This window comes from Tachyglossus aculeatus, chromosome 1 (assembly GCF_015852505.1).
Source record: "Tachyglossus aculeatus isolate mTacAcu1 chromosome 1, mTacAcu1.pri, whole genome shotgun sequence".
Lineage (NCBI taxonomy): Eukaryota > Metazoa > Chordata > Mammalia > Monotremata > Tachyglossidae > Tachyglossus > Tachyglossus aculeatus.
Window position 1 is genome coordinate 22,389,651 of NC_052066.1, and position 18,414 is coordinate 22,408,064.

Below are 18,414 nucleotides of genomic sequence, written 5' to 3' on the forward strand. Positions count from 1 at the left end.
TTCTACGTTTAAATAGCAAATCGAAACAAATTACTCACGGCATAGAATAAAAAGGTGGGTTCACACTTTCCTCGGTATTTTTCCAGGGCATCAATGCAGTCTGCTTCTGCCTAGACACGAACAAAGGTAAGAATGTTTGTCACAGACATTTTATGTTCTTGGCAGGGACGAGACTGAAGCAAAAACACCGTGGCGAGAAGCAGCGTGGCTCAGTGGAAAGAGCCCGGGCTTTGGAGTCAGAGGTCACGGGTTCGAATCCCGACCCCGTCAATCGTCAGCTGTGTGACTTTGGGCAAGTCACTTCACTTCTCTGTGCCTCAGTTACTTCATCTGTCAAATGGGGATGAAGACTGTGAGCCCCCCGTGGGACAACCTTGTAACCTCCCCAGTGCTTAGTACAGTGCTTTGCATGTAGTAAGTGCTTAATAAATGTCGTTATTATTGTTATTATTATTATTTATTCACAAAACTCTATTACGAGGACCCACTTATCCAGATTATTGACGGGAGAGGAAAAATATTTTTAAATATTTTCTGCTATAAACTTTATAGCTGAATATAAATATGTGCTATATATTACTATATTCATTCATTCATTCATTCGTATTTATTGAGTGCTTACTGTGTGCAGAGCACTGTACTAAGCGCTTGGGAAGTCCAAGTCGGCAACACATAGAGACGGTCCCTACCCGACAACGGGCTCACAGTCTAGAAGGGGGAGACAGACAGCCAAACAAAACATGTAGACAGGTGTCAAAATCATCAGAACAAGTAGAATTAAAGCTATATGCACATCATTAACAAAATAAAAAGAATAGTAAATATGTACTAAACGTTTTCCAATGGCTGTTAACACTGTCCAAATATTTCCACATAGATGAATATATGCTCTAGGTTTCTGCTATCTCCTCAAGACATTTTCTGGTCATGCCTGTGAAAGGTCATTTTCAGAAAGTGCCAGTGAAGAAATCATTGGCATTTATTGAGTGCTTTCTGTGTGCAGAGCACTGTACTAAGCGTTTGGGAGAGTACAATACAACAGAGTTGGTAGTTATGTTCTCGGCCTGAAACGAGCTTACAGCCTACGGTCAAAATATTTGCCAATTTGTACTTCCCAAGCGCTGAGTACAGTGCTCTGCACATAGTAAGCGCTCAATAAATACGATTGATTGATTGATTGATTGATTTGGAATGCCTCATTAGCCAGGGAGAACAAGAACACTTCAAGGATCCCAATGAAATTGTTTGGAAATGTCTCTTCCCTGGGGAGGTCATAGTTCAAATTAATCAATCAATCGGTCCATGGCATTTCTGAGCACTTACTATGTGCAGAATGCTGTACTAAGCGCTTGGGAGCATAATTCAATAGAATTGGTAGATGAAATTATGAGAAGAAGTGCGGCTCAGTGGAAAGAGCCCGGGCTTTGGAGTCAGAGGTCATGGGTTCAAATCCCAGCTCCACCAACTGTCCGCTGAGTGACTTTGGGCAAGTCGCTTCACTTCGCTGGGCCTCTGTTACCTCATCTGTAAAATGGGGGTTAAACTTGTGAGAGCCTCCCGTGGGACAACCTGATCACCTTGTAACCTCCCCAGCGCTTAGAACAGTGATTTGCACATCGAAAGCGCTTAACAAACCCCATCATTATTATTATACAATCCCTGCCCACAAGGAGCTGTGTCTATATGTTGCCAACTTGGACTTCCCAAGCGCTTAGTACAGTGCTCTGCACACAGTAAGCGCTCAATAAATATGACTGAATAAATACGATTGAATGAGCTTACACTGCAGAAGGGGAGAGGGATGTTCAAATAAATGACAGACAGGGGAAAAGGCAGCGTGTTCGACTATTTTCCTTAAGTGAGGAGCAGCTGGCCCGAGTGGAAGGAGCACAGGCCTGAGAGTCAAAGGACCTGGCTCTGCCACTTGCCCGCTAAATCTCCAGTATGACTCCAAAACAGTGCTAATTTTTGACTCCTCAAAAATCTCCGGTGGCTACCAATCAATCTGCGCATCAGGCAGAAACTCCTCACCCTGGGCTTCCAGGCTGTCCATCCCCTCGCCCCCTCCTACCTCACCTCCCTTCTGTCCTTCTCCAGCCCTGCCCGCACCCTCCGCCGCTAATCTCCTCACCGTTAGGCCTCGTTCTCGCCTGTCCCGCCATCGACCCCCGGCCCACGTCCTCCCCCGGGCCTGGAATGCCCTCCCTCTGCCCATCCGCCAAGCTAGCTCTCTTCCTCCCTTCAAGGCCCCACTGAGAGCTCCCCTCCTCCAGGAGGCCTTCCCAGACTGAGCCCCTTCCTTCCTCTCCCCCTCGTCCCCCTCTCCGTCCCCCCATCTTACCTCCTTCCCTTCCCCACAGCACCTGTATAAATGTATATATGTTTGTACATATTTATTACTCTATTTATTTTTTTATTTTACCTGTACATCTCTATTCTATTTATTTTATTTTGTTAGTATGTTTGGTTTTGTTCTCTGTCTCCCCCTTTCAGACTGTGAGCCCACTGTTGGGTAGGGACTGTCTCTATATGTTGCCCACTTGGACTTCCCAAGCGCTTAGTACAGTGCTCTGCACACAGTAAGCGCTCAATAAATATGATTGAATGAATGAATGAATGAATATGTTGCCCACTTGGACTTCCCAAGCGCTTAGTACAGTGCTCGGCACACAGTAAGCCCTCAATAAATATGATTGAATGAATGAATTACTCTATTTATTTTACTTGTACATATTCTATTTATTTTATTTTGCTAATATGTTTTGTTTCGTTCTCTGTCTCCCCCTTCCAGACTGTGAGCCCACTGTTGGGTAGGGACTGTCTCTAGATGTTGCCAACTTGGACTTCCCAAGCGCTTAGCCAGTGCTGTGCACACAGTAAGCGCTCAATAAATACGACTGATTGATTGATTGATTGCTAATAAAATGGGGCAGGCTTCATTTTTGCCTGCAAATGATTTCTCTGGCCGATCGGTTCCCCTCTCAGCATCACACCTGGAGAGTTTCCAGTCCTCTACCAGTCTCGACTATGGGAGGGAGAGTCAAGCAGAGGCCTACCCATTCCATTCCTAGCTGGGCCAGGGGCTAGCGAACAGAAGGCCGTCGGCTACAAGGCAAAACACACCCGTGCTGGGCAGCAGTGGCATGGGAGAGAGTCGAGGTAAACTCAAATAGTAAATAGTCGAGGAAGGTAAACCACTTCCATATTTTCCCCAAGAAAACTCTCTGGATCCCCTACCAGGACGATTGCGGATGGAGAGCGGGGCAGTCTGGGAGAGATGTGTCCGTGGTGTCACTAACGACTCGGCGGCGTAAGTCTCCCCCTCGTCCCCCTCTCCATCCCCCCATCTTACCTCCTTCCCTTCCCCACAGCACCTGTATATATGTATATATGGTTGTACATATTTATTACTCTATTTATTTATTTATTTATTTTACTTGTACATTTCTATCCTATTTATTTTATTTTGTTGGTATGTTTGGTTCTGTTCTCTGTCTCCCCCTTTTAGACTGTGAGCCCACTGTTGGGTAGGGACTGTCTCTATGTGTTGCCAATTTGTACTTCCCAAGCGCTTAGTACAGTGCTCTGCACATAGTAAGCGCTCAATAAATACGATTGATTGATTAATTGATTGATTGACTGACAAGACAAGAAAATCAACCGGCGGTATTTTTGGAGCCCTTACTATGTGCAGAGTGACTTGCCCAAGGTCACAAAGCAAGTAAGTGGGAGATCTAGGAGAGAACCCAGATCCTGTGATTCCTGGGTCTGTGCTATAATAATAATAATAATAATGGCATTTGTTAAGCACTTACTATGTGCAAAGCACTGTTCAAAGCACTGGGGAGGTTACAAGGTGATCAAGTTGTCCCACGGGGGGCTCACAGTCTTCATCCCCATTTTACAGATGAGGGAACTGAAGCCTAGAGAAGTGAGGTGACTTGCCCAAAGTCACACAGCTGACAATTGGCAGAGCCAGGATTTGAACCCATGACCTCTGACTCCAAAGCCCGGGCTCTTTCCAGTCCCCCTTTCAGTCCCCCTTTTAGACTGTGAGCCCACTGTTGGGTAGGGACCGTCTCTATATGTTGCCAACTTGTACTTCCCAAGCGCTTAGTACAGTGCTCTGCACACAGTAAGTGCTCCATAAATACGATTGATAGATTGATTGATTGATTTCCACTGAGCCCGCTATTTCATTCGCTGGGTTGGAAAAATCTTTGCATTCAGAAAAAAGATAGTGTTACGATACACACTGGCAGAATAATAATAATAATAATAATAATAATAACGAGGGTATTTGTTAAACGCTTACTATGGGCAAAGCACTGTTCTAAGTGCTGGGGAGGTTACAAGGTGATCAGGTTGTTCCAAATGGGGTTCACAGTCTTAATCCCCATTTTCCAGATGAGTTAACTGAGGCCCAGAGAAGTGAAATGACTTGCCCAAAGTCACACAGCTGACAAGCGGCAGAGCCGGGATTAGAACCCACGACCTCTGACCCCCACGCCCGGGCTCTTTCCTCTCTGCATATTCAGAGTTCTGCACGTTCTCTGCATATTCAAAACAATGAATATGTTCTTACTTTATTTTTTGGAAGAAGGTAACTTACATTTCCCTTTCCCTATTTTTGAGGTGTTTTTTTTTTTAACAAGGAAGAACCGACATTTTTCTCGGCAGCATCTTACCACAGCAAAATGCAGAAGGTCGTCTCCAAGTTCGTTTTTTATTTTCTTGAAGAGACTCACTACCGTTTTGCATGGCCCACACCAGCTCTGATAGACATCAACAACTGCAAAACACATCAGAAAATTACTTGGGAGTAGCTATGTTGCCTTTGCACATAGTAAGCGCTTAATAAATGCCATCATCATCATCATCATCATCATTTAAGGCACTAATTTATTCAAAATGAATACTTATGTACATATCTGTAATTTATTTATTTACATTAATGCCTGCCTCAACAACTGCAAAGCACATCAGACAATTACTTGGGAGTAGCTATGTTGCCTTTTCACATAGTAAGCGCTTAATAAATGCCATCATCATCATTTAAGGCACTAATTTATTCAAAATGAATACTTATGTACATATCTGTAATTTATTTATTTACATTAATGCCTGCCTCAACAACTGCAAAGCACATCAGACAATTACTTGGGAGTAGCTATGTTGCCTCTGCACATAGTAAGCGCTTAATAAATGCCATCATCATCATCATCATCATCATTTCAGGCACTAATTTATTCAAAATGAATACTTATGTACATATCTGTAATTTATTTATTTACATTAATGCCTGCCTCAACAACTGCAAAACACATCAGAAAATTACCTGGGAGTAGCTATGTTGCCTTTGCACATAGTAAGCGCTTAATAAATGCCATCATCATCATCATCATCAAAGGCACTAATTTATTCAAAATGAATACTTATGTACATACCTGTAATTTATTTATTTACATTAATGCCTGCCTCCACCTCTAATGATAATAACAAATAATGATGACATTTATTAAGCGCTTACTATGTGCAAAGCACTGTTCTAAGCACTGGGGAGGTTACAAGGTGATCAGGTTGTCTCATCGGGGGCTCCCAGTCTTCATCCCCATTTTACAGATGAGGTAACTGAGGCCCAGATAATAATAATAATAATAATAATAATAATGGCATTTATTAAATGCTTACTATGTGCAAAGCACTGTTTTAAGCGCTGGGGAGGTTACAAGGTGATCGGGTTGTCCCACGGGGGCTTACAGTCTTCATCCCCATTTTCCAGATGAGGTAACTGAGGCCCAGAGAAGTTAAGTGACTTGCCCAAAGTCACACAGCTGACAGTTGGCACAGCCGGGATTTGAACCCGATTGAATGAATCAGCGTGGCTCAGTGGAAAGAGCCCGGGCTTGGGAGTCAGAGGTCGTGGGTTCAAATCCCAGCTCCACCGCTTGTCAGCTGGGTGACTTTGGGCAAGTCACTTAGCTTCTCTGTGCCTCAAGTTACCTCATCTGTAAAATGGGGATGAAGACTGTGAGCCCCACAAGGGACAACCTGATCACCTTGTAACCTCCCCGGTGTCTAGAACAGTGCTTTGCATATAGTAAGCGCTTAACAAATGCCAAAATTATTATTATTATTAATGAATATGATTGAATGAGTGAATGAATGAACCCATGACCTCTGACTCCAAAGCCCGGGCTCCTTCCAATCAATCAATCAATCAATTGTATTTATTGAGCACTTACTATGTGCAGAGCACTGTACTAAGCGCTTGGGAAGTACAAATTGGCAACATATAGAGACAGTCCCTACCCAACAGTGGGCTCACAGTCTAAAAGGGGAGACAGAGAACAAAACCAAACATACTAACAAAATAAAATAAATAGAATAGATATGTACAAGTAAAATAAATAAATAAATAAATAAATAGAGTAATAAATATGTACAACCATATATACATATATACAGGTGCTGTGGGGAAGGGAAGGAGGTAAGACGGGGGGATGGAGAGGGGGACGAGGGGGAGAGGAAGGAAGGGGCTCAGTCTGGGAAGGCCTCCTGGAGGAGTTGAGCTCTCAGCAGGGCCTTGAAGGGAGGAAGAGAGCTAGCTTGGCGGATGGGCAGAGGGAGGGCATTCCAGGACAGGGGGATGACGTGGGCCGGGGGTCGATGGCGGGACAGGCGAGAACGAGGCCTAACGGTGAGGAGGTTAGCGGTGGAGGAGCGGAGGGTGTGGGCTGGGCAGTAGAAGGACAGAAGGGAGGGGAGGGAGTAGGGGGCGAGGTGATGGACAGCCTTGAAGCCCAGGGTGAGGAGTTTCTGCCTGATGCGCAGATTGATTGGTAACCACTGGAGATTTTTGAGGAGGGGAGTGATATGCCCAGAGCATTTCTGGACAAAGATAATCCAGGCAGCAGCATGAAGTATGGATTGAAGTGGAGAGAGACACGAGGATGGGAGATCAGAGAGAAGGCTGGTGCAGTAGTCCAGACAGGATAGGATGAGAGCTTGAATGAGCAGGGTAGCGGTTGGGATGGAGAGGAAAGGGCGGATCTTGGCAATGTTGTGGAGCTGAGACCAGCAGGTTTTGGTGACGGCTTGGATGTGAGGGGTGAATGAGAGACCGGAGTCGAGGATGACACCAAGGTTGCGGGCTCGTGAGACGGGAAGGATGGTAGTGCCGTCAACAGAGATGGGAAAGTCAGGGAGTGGGCAGGGTTTGGGAGGGAAGACAAGGAGCTCAGTCTTCGACATGTTGAGCTTTAGGTGGCGGGCAGACATCCAGATGGAGATGTCCTGAAGGCAGGAGGAGATGCGAGCCTGGAGGGAGGGGGAGAGAGCAGGGGCAGAGATGGAGATCTGGGTGTCATCAGCGTAGAGATGATAGCTGAAGCCGTGGGAGCGACTGAGGTCACCGAGGGAGTGCGTGTAGATTGAGAACAGAAGGGGACCAAGCACTGAACCTTGGGGAACCCCCACAGTAAGAGGATGCGAGGGGGAGGAGGAGCCTGCAAAAGAGACTGAGAAAGAACGACCGGAGAGGTAAGAGGAGAACCAGGAGAGGACGGAGTCTGTGAGGCCAAGGTCAGATAGCGTGTTGAGGAGAAGGGGGTGGCCCACAGTGTCAAAGGCAGCTGAGAGGTCGAGGAGGATTAGGACAGAGTAGGAGCCGTTGGATTTGGCAAGCAGGAGGTCATTGGTGACCTTTGAGAGGGCAGTTTCCGTGGAATGAAGGGGACGGAAGCCAGACTGGAGGGGGTCGAGGAGAGAGTTGTTGTCGAGGAATTCTAGGCAGCGCGTGTAGACGACTCGTTCAAGGAGTTTGGAAAGGAATGGTAGGAGGGATATGGGGCGATAACTAGAAGGTGAGGTGGGGTCGAGAGAGGGTTTTTTTAGGATGGGAGAGACGTGGGCACGTTTGAAGGCAGAGGGGAAGGAACCAGTGGAGAGTGAGCGGTTGAAGATGGAAGTTAAGGAGGGGAGAAGGGATGGAGCGAGAGATTTCATGAGATGAGAGGGAATGGGGTCAGAAGCACAGGTGGCCGGAGTAGCGCTTGAGCAGAGGGAGGAGAGCTCCTCTGAGGATACTGCTGGGAAGGATGGGAGAGTAGCAGAGAGTGTTGAGAGCCGGGGGGTTGGAGAAGTGGGGGAAGAGACTTTGGGGAGGTCGGACCTGATGGATTTAATTTTGTTAATGAAGTAGGAGGCCAGATCGTTGGGGGTGAGGGAAGGAGGGTGGTGGGGGGGACTGGGGGCCTGAGAAGGGAGTTGAATGTACGAAAGAGCTGATGGGGATGATGGGCATGGGTGTCAATAAGGGAGGAGAAATAGCTTTGTCTGGCAGAGGAGAGGGCTGAGTTAAGGCAGGAAAGGATAAACTTGAAGTGAACGAGGTTGGCATGGGGTTTAGACTTTCGCCAGCTCGAGCATAAGAGCGAAGGAGGCGGACAGTGGCAGTGATCCAGGGCTGTGGGTTAGTGGTACGAGAGCGGCGAAGTTTCCACTGAGCAAACTCACTGTGGGCCGGGAATGTGTCTGTTTATTGTTGTACTGTCCTCCCAAGCACTTAGTACAGTGCTTTTAGACTGTGAGCCCACTGTTGGGTAGGGAATGTCTCTATATGTTGCCAACTTGTACTTCCGAAGTGCTTAGTACAGTGCTCTGCACACAGTAAGCGCTCAATAAATACGATTGATTGATTGCTCTGTACATAGTAAGCACTCAATAAATAAAATTGAATGAATGTACAAATAAAGTACAAGTCCTTTTAACAAAACACAGCTACCCCAGTTAGCACAGTACTGGCAAAACACCTGCTGAGATATACAAGTGTGCGTGTTTGTGTGCAGGTAGAATAATACCCTGCTTATCACCTATAAAATACTCCTCCTCAACAAAGTGATGCCATGTGGCTTTGTGGCTACAGCCCGGGCCTGAGAGTCAGAAGGACCTGAGTTCGAATCCGGACTCTCACCACTTGATTGTGTGATCTTGAGCACGTCAGTTAACTTCACGGAGCTTCAGTTCCCTCATTTGTCAAATGGGGATAATGCAGGTCTGCTTTCGACTTGACACCTGTCCACACATTTTGTTTTGTTGTCTGTCTCCCCCTTCTAGACTGTGAGCCCGCTGTTGGGTAGGGATCGTCTCTAGATGTTGCCAACTTGCACTTCCCAAGCGCTTAGTCCAGTGCTCTGCACACAGTAAGCGCTCAATAAATACGATTGAATGAATGAATGAATGAATAATAATGATGGCATTTGTTAAGCACTTACCATGCGCCAAGCACTGTTCTAAGCACTGGGGGGATACAAGGCGATCAGGTTGTCCCACGGGGGGCTCACAGTCTTAATCCCCATTTTACAGATGAGGGAACTGAGGCACAGAGAATAATAATAATAATAATAATGATAGCATTTATTAAGCACTTACTATGTGCAAAGCCCTGTTCTAAGCGCTGGGGAGGTTACAAGGTGATCAGGTTGTCCCACGGGGGGCTCATAGTCTTCATCCCCATTTTCCAGATGAGGGAACTGAGGCCCAGAGAAGTGAAGTGACTTGCCCAAAGTCACACAGCTGACAGTTGGCGGAGCCGGGATTTGAACCCATGACCTCTGACTCCAAAGCCCGGGCTCTTTCCACCGAGCCACGCTGCTGGATGCCTGTCTACTTGTTTTATTTTGTTGTCCATCTCCCCCTTCTAGACTGCAAGCCCGTTGTTGGGTGGGGACCGTCTCTAGATGTTGCCGACTTGTACTTCCCAAGCGCTTAGTACAGTGCTCTGCACCAGTAAGCGCTCAATAAATACGACTGAATAGGCACAGGGGCCCGTAGTGGAGCAGATGGACACAGGAAGAGGAAGTGTGCAAGTGGATAGGGAGAAGGAAAAAAAGAGGAGAAAGAGTAATGATAAATAATTATCCTGGATAAATAATTGGTTGTTTCGACATCATTAGGATTTTGAAGAAATTGGATAGGGAGAAGGAAAAAAGGGGAGAAAAAGTCATGAGAGGAGGAAAAACTGACTGCTTAATTCACCTGGATAAATAATTAGTTGTTTCAACATCGTTAGGATTTTGAAGAAATTGGATAGGGAGAAGGAAAAAAGGGGAGAAAAAGTCATGAGAGGAGGAAAAACTGACTGCTTAATTCACCTGGATAAATAATTGGTTGTTTCAACATCGTTAGGATTTTGAAGAAATTGGATAGGGAGAAGGAAAAAAGGGGAGAAAAAGTCATGAGAGGAGGAAAAACTGACTGCTCAATTCACCTGGATAAATAATTGGTTGTTTCAACATCGTTAGGATTTTGAAGAAATTGGATAGGGAGAAGGAAAAAAAGGGGAGAAAAAGTCATGAGAGGAGGAAAAACTGACTGCTTAATTCACCTGGATAAATAATTAGTTGTTTCAACATCGTTAGGATTTTGAAGAAATTGGATAGGGAGAAGGAAAAAAGGGGAGAAAAAGTCATGAGAGGAGGAAAAACTGACTGCTCAATTCACCTGGATAAATAATTGGTTGTTTCAACATCGTTAGGATTTTGAAGAAATTGGATAGGGAGAAGGAAAAAAAGGGGAGAAAAAGTCATGAGAGGAGGAAAAACTGACTGCTTAATTCACCTGGATAAATAATTGGTTGTTTCAACATCGTTAGGATTTTGAAGAAATTGGATAGGGAGAAGGAAAAAAAGGGGAGAAAAAGTAATGAGAGGAGGAAAAACTGACTGCTTAATTCACCTGGATAAATAATTGATTGTTTCAACATCATCAGGATTTTGAAGAAATTGGATAGGGAGAAGGAAAAAAAGGGGAGAAAAAGTAATAAGAGGAGGAAAAACTGACTGCTTAATTCACCTGGATAAGTAATTGATTGTTTCAACATCATTAGGATTTTGAAGAAATTGGATAGGGAGAAGGAAAAAAAGGGGAGAAAAAGTAATGAGAGGAGGAAAAACTGACTGCTTAATTCACCTGGATAAATAATTGATTGTTTCAACATCGTCAGGATTTTGAAGAAATTGGATAGGGAGAAGGAAAAAAAGGGGAGAAAAAGTAATGAGAGGAGGAAAAACTGACTGCTTAATTCACCTGGATAAGTAATTGATTGTTTCAGCATCATTAGGATTTTGAAGAAATTGGATAGGGAGAAGGAAAAAAGGGGAGAAAAAGTCATGAGAGGAGGAAAAACTGACTGCTTAATTCACCTGGATAAATAATTGGTTGTTTCAACATCGTTAGGATTTTGAAGAAATTGGATAGGGAGAAAAAGTCATGAGAGGAGGAAAAACTGACTGCTTAATTCACCTGGATAAATAATTGGTTGTTTCAACATCGTTAGGATTTTGAAGAAATTGGATAGGGAGAAGGAAAAAAAGGGGAGAAAAAGTAATGAGAGGAGGAAAAACTGACTGCTTAATTCACCTGGATAAATAATTGGTTGTTTCAACCTCGTTAGGATTTTGAAGAAATTGGATAGGGAGAAAAAGTCATGAGAGGAGGAAAAACTGACTGCTTAATTCACCTGGATAAATAATTGGTTGTTTCAACCTCATTAGGATTTTGAAGAAAGCATAGTAGAAAAGCAACACAATTTAATATTTTTAATTGCGTGCTAAGTTATTTTACCTGTCAGTCCTTTTGAATGGAGCATTTCCTCCCAAAGCTCCTGGCTATTGATGGCAACCTGCACTCCAAACGACAAACGCTGAATTAATTAAGGGCTGGAATTCAGGAAAATGGGTTCATCCGCTCAGTCGAAAGAATCTGTTTCGGCCTTAAAGGAGCTTAACCTTCCAAAAGAGACACAACGGAGTGTATGTCGACAGAAAAATGAGTAAGTAATAACAGTAACTGTGGGGTTTTTTTTTCAAGCACTTACTCGAACAGTGCGTTGCACATAGTAGCGCTTAATAAATGCCATTATTATTATTATTGTTATTATTATTATTATTATTATTTACCAAGCAATGCACTAAGCACTGGGGTAGACAGTCTATTCAGACTGGACACAGTCCCTGCTTTGCGTGTGCTCACAGTCTAAGGTGGAAAAAATACAATTAATCAATCAATCGCATTTATTGAGCGCTTACTGTGTGCAGAGCACTGTACTAAGCGCTTGGGAAGTCCAAGTTGGCAACAGATAGAGACAGTCCCTACCCAACAGTGGGCTTACAGTCTAAAAGGGGATACAGAGAATGAATCTTCATTTTACAAATAAGGAAAGAGAGAAGTTAAGTGACTTTGCCCTTGGTCACACAACAGACGGCAGGGGTGGGATTAGAATTCAGCTCCACCGTATTGTTAGTTTGCTGTTTTTAAGAGATTCATTCATTCATTCAATTGTATTTATTGAGCGCTTACTGTGTGTAGGGCACTGGACTAAGCGCTTGGGAAGTACAAGTTCATTCATTCATTCATTCAATCGCATTTATTGAGCGCTTACTGTGTGCAGAGCACCGGACTAAGCGCTTGGGAAGTCCAAGTTGGCAACATCTAGAGACGTATTTGAAGCCCACTGTTGGGTAGGGACCGTCACTATATGTTGCCAACTTGGACTTCCCAAGCGCTTAGTACAGTGCTCTGCACACAGTAAGCGCTCAATGAATACGATTGATTGATTGATTGATTGATTGATTTTCTCGGCGTCTCCTTTGATGAACGAGAATGGTGAGCGGCTCAAAGATCGGGTCACCCACTCCTCCCCACTGCCACAAATCATCATCATCAATCGTATTTATTGAGCGCTTACTATGTGCAGAGCACTGTACTAAGCACTTAAGTGCTAAATCAGAGCCTGGTGCTTCAATAACCAGGATTCTGGTTATTTTCCAATAACCAAAATTTTTCAATAACCAGGATTAAGCGCTTAGTACAGTGCTCTGCACACAGTAAGCGCTCAATAAATACGATTGATTGATTTCAACAGAGACGGAGGCGTGAGGAAATTATGAAAGGAAACAGAAAGGCCGGAGCGAGGCAACCTATTTTTTGATTTGGAACTGTCTTTCCTGGGAGAAAAATCGTTCTGGAATCCCGGGAATCCTTTCCTGAGGTTATGGCTTCGCTTAGAACAGTGCCTGGCACATAGCAAGCGCTTACGTGGCTCAGTGGAAAGAGCCCGGGCTTTGGAGTCCGAGGTCATGGGTTCGAATCCCGGCGCCGCCACATGTCTGCTGTGTGACCTCGGGCAAGTCACTTCACTTCCCTGGGCCTCAGTTCCCCCATCTGTAAAATGGGGATGAAGACTGCGAGCCCCCCCCGTGGGACAACCTGATCACCTTGTAACCTCCCCAGCGCTTAGAACGGTGCTTTGCACATAGTAAGCGCTTAATAAATGCCATTATTATTATTATTTATTATTATTAACAAATACCATCATTATTATTATTTCGAAAGAAGAGAAACAAACGTCAAGGCTGCCCAATCTGGGTGAGAAGCAGCGTGGTCAAGCGGATTTTTAGACTGTGAGCCCACTGTTGGGTAGGGACCGTCTCTATATGTTGCCAACTTGTACTTCCCAAGCGCTTAGTACAGTGCTCTGCACACAGTAAGCGCTCAATAAATACGATCGATTGATTGATTGATTGATAGAAGGAAGGAACTGGATTGGGTAGGGACTGTCTCTGTATGTTGCCAACTCGTACTTCCCAAGCGCTTAGTCCGGTGCTCTGCACACAGTAAGCGCTCAATAAATACGATTGATTGATTAATCCTGGCTCTGCCGCTTGTCTGTTGTGTGACCTTGGGCAAGTCATTTAAATTCTCTGGGCCTCAGGTACCTCATCAGTAAAATGGGGATTAAGAGTGTGGGCCCCAGCGCTTAGAAAAAATGCCAGGCCCATAGTAAACGCCTAACAAATGCCATTTAGAAAAAAAAATCCCTTAGTGGCCTTGTAAAATAAATTCGACGTCACTAGACGTCACCTGTATATATGTATATATGTTTGTACATATTTATTACTCCATTTATTTATTTTACTTGTACATATCTATTCTATTTATTTTATTTTGTTAGTATGTTTGGTTTTGTTCTCTGTCTCATTCATTCATTCAATCGTATTTATTGAGCGCTTACGGTGTGCAGAGCACTGTACTAAGCGCTTGGGAAGTACAAGGTGCAACATATAGACTGTGAGCCCACTGTTGGGTAGTGACTGTCTTTATATGTTGCCAACTTGTACTTCCCAAGCGCTTAGTACAGTGCTCTGCACACAGTAAGCGCTCAATAAATACGATTGATTGATTGATAGATTAACTGCCCATAAAGAACACGCCTGATAATAAGTGCGGCTCCGCAACTGCTAGCAGTAGCCTGGCCTCGTGGCCAGAGCCCGGGTTTAGGAGTCAGAGGTCCTGGGTTCTAATCCCGCCTCTGCCACTCATCTGCTGGGTGACCTTGGGCAAGTCACTTCACTTCTCTGGGCCTCAGGTACCTCGGCTGGAAAATGGGGATTGAGTCTGAGAGCCCCACAGGGGACAACCTGATCACCTTGTCAGCTGTGTGACTTTGGTCAAGTCACTTCACTTCTCTGGGTCTCAGTTCCCTCATCTGTAAAATGGGGATTAAGGCTGTGAGCCCCCCCATGGGACAGCCTGATCACCTTGTAACCGCCCCGGCGCTTAGAACAGTGCTTTGCACATAGTAAGCGCTTAATAAATGTCATTATTATTATTATTATTATTATTATTATCTCCCCCAGCACTTAGAACAGTGCTTGGCACATAGTACTTTCCAAGCACTTAGTACAGTGCTGTGCACACAGTAAGCGCTCAGTAAATACAATTGAATGAATGAATGTTAAGGAAGTGCTTAACAAATACCATTATTATTATTATATTGGCACATAGTATTTTCCAAGCGCTTAGTACAGTGCTGTGCACACAGTGAGCACTCAATAAATACAACTGAATGAATGAATGCATAGTAAGTGCTTAACAAATACCATTATTATTGTTATTATTGTACTGGCACATAGTACTTTCCAAACGCTTAGTACAGTGCTGTGCACACAGTAAGCGCTCAATAAATACAACTGAATGAATGAATAGTAAGTGCTTAACAAATACCATTATTATTATTATTATTATTATTATTATATTGGCACATAGTACTTTCCAAGAGCTTAGTACAGTGCTGTGCACACAGTAAGCGCTCAATAAATACAATTGAATGAATGAATAGTAAGTGCTTAACTAATACCATTATTATTGTTATTATTATATTGGCACATAGTACTTTCCAAGTGCTTAGTATAATGCTGTGCACACAGTAAGCGCTTAATAAATACAACTGAATGAATGAATGAATAGTAAGTGCTTAACAAATACCATTATTATTGTTATTATTATATTGGCACATAGTACTTTCCAAGCACTTAGTACAGTGCTGTGCACACAGTAAGCGCTCAATAAATACAACTGAATGAATGAATGAATAGTAAGTGCTTAACAAATACCATTATTATTGTTATTATTATATTGGCACATAGTACTTTCCAAGCACTTAGTACAGTGCTGTGCACACAGTAAGCGCTCAATAAATACAATTGAATGAATGAATAGTAAGTGCTTAACTAATACCATTATTATTGTTATTATTATATTGGCACATAGTACTTTCCAAGTGCTTAGTATAATGCTGTGCACACAGTAAGCGCTCAATAAATACAATTGAATGAATGAATAGTAAGTGCTTAACAAATACCATTATATTATTATGATATTGACACATTGTACTTTCCAAGCACTTAGTACAGTGCTGTGCACATAGTAAGCACTCAATAAATATAACTGAATGAATGAATGAATAGTAAGTGCTTAACAAATACCATTATTATTGTTATTATTATATTGGCACATAGTACTTTCCAAGCGCTTAGTACAGTGCTGTGCACACAGTAAGCACTCAATAAATACAACTGAATGAATGAATGAATAGTAAGTGCTTAACAAATACCATTATTATTATTATTATTATTATATTGGCACATAGTACTTTCCAAGCGCTTAGTACAGTGCTGTGCACACAGTAAGCACTCAATAAATACAATTAGATGAATGAATAGTAAGTGCTTAACAAATACCATTATTATTATTATTATTATTATATTGGCACATAGTACTTTCCAAGCACTTAGTACAGTGCTGTGCACACAGTAAGTGCTCAATAAATACAATTGAATGAATGAATGAATAGTAAGTGCTTAACAAATACCATTATTATTATTATATTGGCACATAGTACTTTCCGAGCACTTAGTACAGTGCTGTGCATACAGTAAGTGCTCAATGAATACAATTGAATGAATGAATAGTAAGTGCTTAACAAATACCATTATTATTATTATTATTATATTGGCACATAGTACTTTCCAAGCACTTAGTACAGTGCTGTGCACATAGTAAGCGCTCAATAAATACAATTGAATGAATGAATGAATAGTAAGTGCTTAACAAATACCACTATTATTATTATTATATTGGCACACAGTACTTTCCAAGCACTTACTACAGTGCTGTGCACACAGTAAGCGCTCAGTAAATACAATTGAATGAATGAATGTTAAGTAAGTGCTTAACAAATACCATTATTATTATTATATTGGCACATAGTACTTTCCAAGCACTTAGTACAGTGCTGTGCACACAGTAAGCGCTCAATAAATACAACTGAATGAATGAATAGTAAGTGCTTAACAAATACCATTATTATTATTATTATTATATTGGCACATAGTACTTTCCAAGCGCTTAGTACAGTTCTGTGCACATAGTAAGCGCTCAATAAATACAATTGAATGAATGAATGAATAGTAAGTGCTTAACAAATACCATTATTATTATTATTATTATTATTATATTGGCACACAGTACTTTCCAAGCACTTAGTATAGTGCTGTGCACACAGTGAGCGCTCAATAAATACAATTGAATGAATGAATGAATAGTAAGTGCTTAACAAATACCATTATTATTATTATTATTATTGTTATTATATTGGCTCATAGTACTTTCCAAGCGCTTAGCACAGTGCTGTGCATACAGTAAGCACTCAATAAATACAATTGAGTGAATAAATGAATAGTAAGTGCTTAACAAATACCATTATTATCATTATTATTATATTGGCACATAGTACTTTCCAAGAGCTTAGTACAGTGCTGTGCACACAGTAAGCGCTCAATAAATACAATTGAATGAATAGTAAGTGCTTAACAAATACCATTATTATTATTATTTTTATATTGGCACATAGTACTTTCCAAGCACTTAGTACAGTGCTGTGCACACAATAAGGACTCAATAAATGCAATTGAATGAATGAATGAATGTACTGTACTATTGCACTGTATTGCACTGCACTAAGTGCTTAACATCAATCAATCAATCAATCAATCGTATTTATTGAGCGCTTACTGTGTGCCAACTTGTACTTCCCAAGCGCTTAGTACAGTGCTCTGCACACAGTAAGTGCTCAATAAATACGATTGATTGATTGATTGCAGAGCACTGTACTAAGCGCTTGGGAAGTACAAGCTGGCAACATAGAGAGACGGTCCCTACCCAACAGTGGGCGCACAGTCTAGAAGGGGGAGACAGAGAACAAAACAAAACATATTAACAAAATAAAATAAATAGAATAGATATGTACAAGTAAAATAGAGTAATAAATACCATTATTATTATTATTATATTGGCACATGGTACTTTTCAAGCGCTTAGTACAGTGTCCTGCACACAGTAATCACTCAATAAATATGACTGAATGAATGAATAGTAAGTGCTTAACACTTCCCAGGAGCTTAGTGCAGTGCTCTGCACACAGTAAGTGCTCAATAAATACAATTGAATGAATGAATAGTAAGTGCTTAACACTTCCCAAGCGCTTAGTGCAATGATCTGCACACAGTAAGCGCTCAATAAATACAATTGAATGACTGAATGAATAGTAAGTGCTTAACACTTCCCAAGCGCTTAGTGCAGTGCCTCGCACACAGTAAGTGCTCAATAAATACGATTGAATGAATGAATGAATGAACAAATACCATTATTATTATCTTTATTACTTACTTGCAATGTGATTTCTTTCTTCTTACTCACCATGGCTCTGAAAGAAAAGCAGACACAGCTTTTTCAAGGGCATCAAGAGACCGTCCAGGCCTTCGACACCAATCAATCAAACTATTGTATTTATTGAGTGCTTCCTGTGTGCCGAGCACTGTACTAAGCGCTTGGGAAGTCCAAGTTGGCAACATATAGAGACGGTCCCTACTCAACAGCGGGCTCACAGTCTAGAAGGGGGAGACAGATGACAAAACCAAACATATTAACAAAATAAAATCAATAGAATAGATATGTACAAGTAAAATAAATACAGTGATAAATATGTACAAACATATATACAGGTGCTGTGGG

The 18,414-nt window shown here is 42.4% G+C and overlaps 1 protein-coding gene across 1 annotated transcript in view; it reads right to left on the bottom strand.

Moving 5' to 3' along the window:
* NME9 (NME/NM23 family member 9) overlaps window positions 1-18,414 on the bottom strand; it is a 73,249-nt gene that overhangs the window by 40,944 nt on the left and 13,891 nt on the right. Inside the window, exons 2-5 of the mRNA XM_038748155.1 lie at window positions 18,070-18,106; window positions 11,626-11,683; window positions 4,689-4,792; window positions 39-110 (exon numbers count right to left, since the gene is read on the bottom strand). Of these exons, the coding sequence (XP_038604083.1) occupies window positions 39-110; window positions 4,689-4,792; window positions 11,626-11,683; window positions 18,070-18,102 (267 nt within the window). The 5' untranslated portion in view covers window positions 18,103-18,106. The remainder of the gene's footprint in view (window positions 1-38; window positions 111-4,688; window positions 4,793-11,625; window positions 11,684-18,069; window positions 18,107-18,414) is intronic.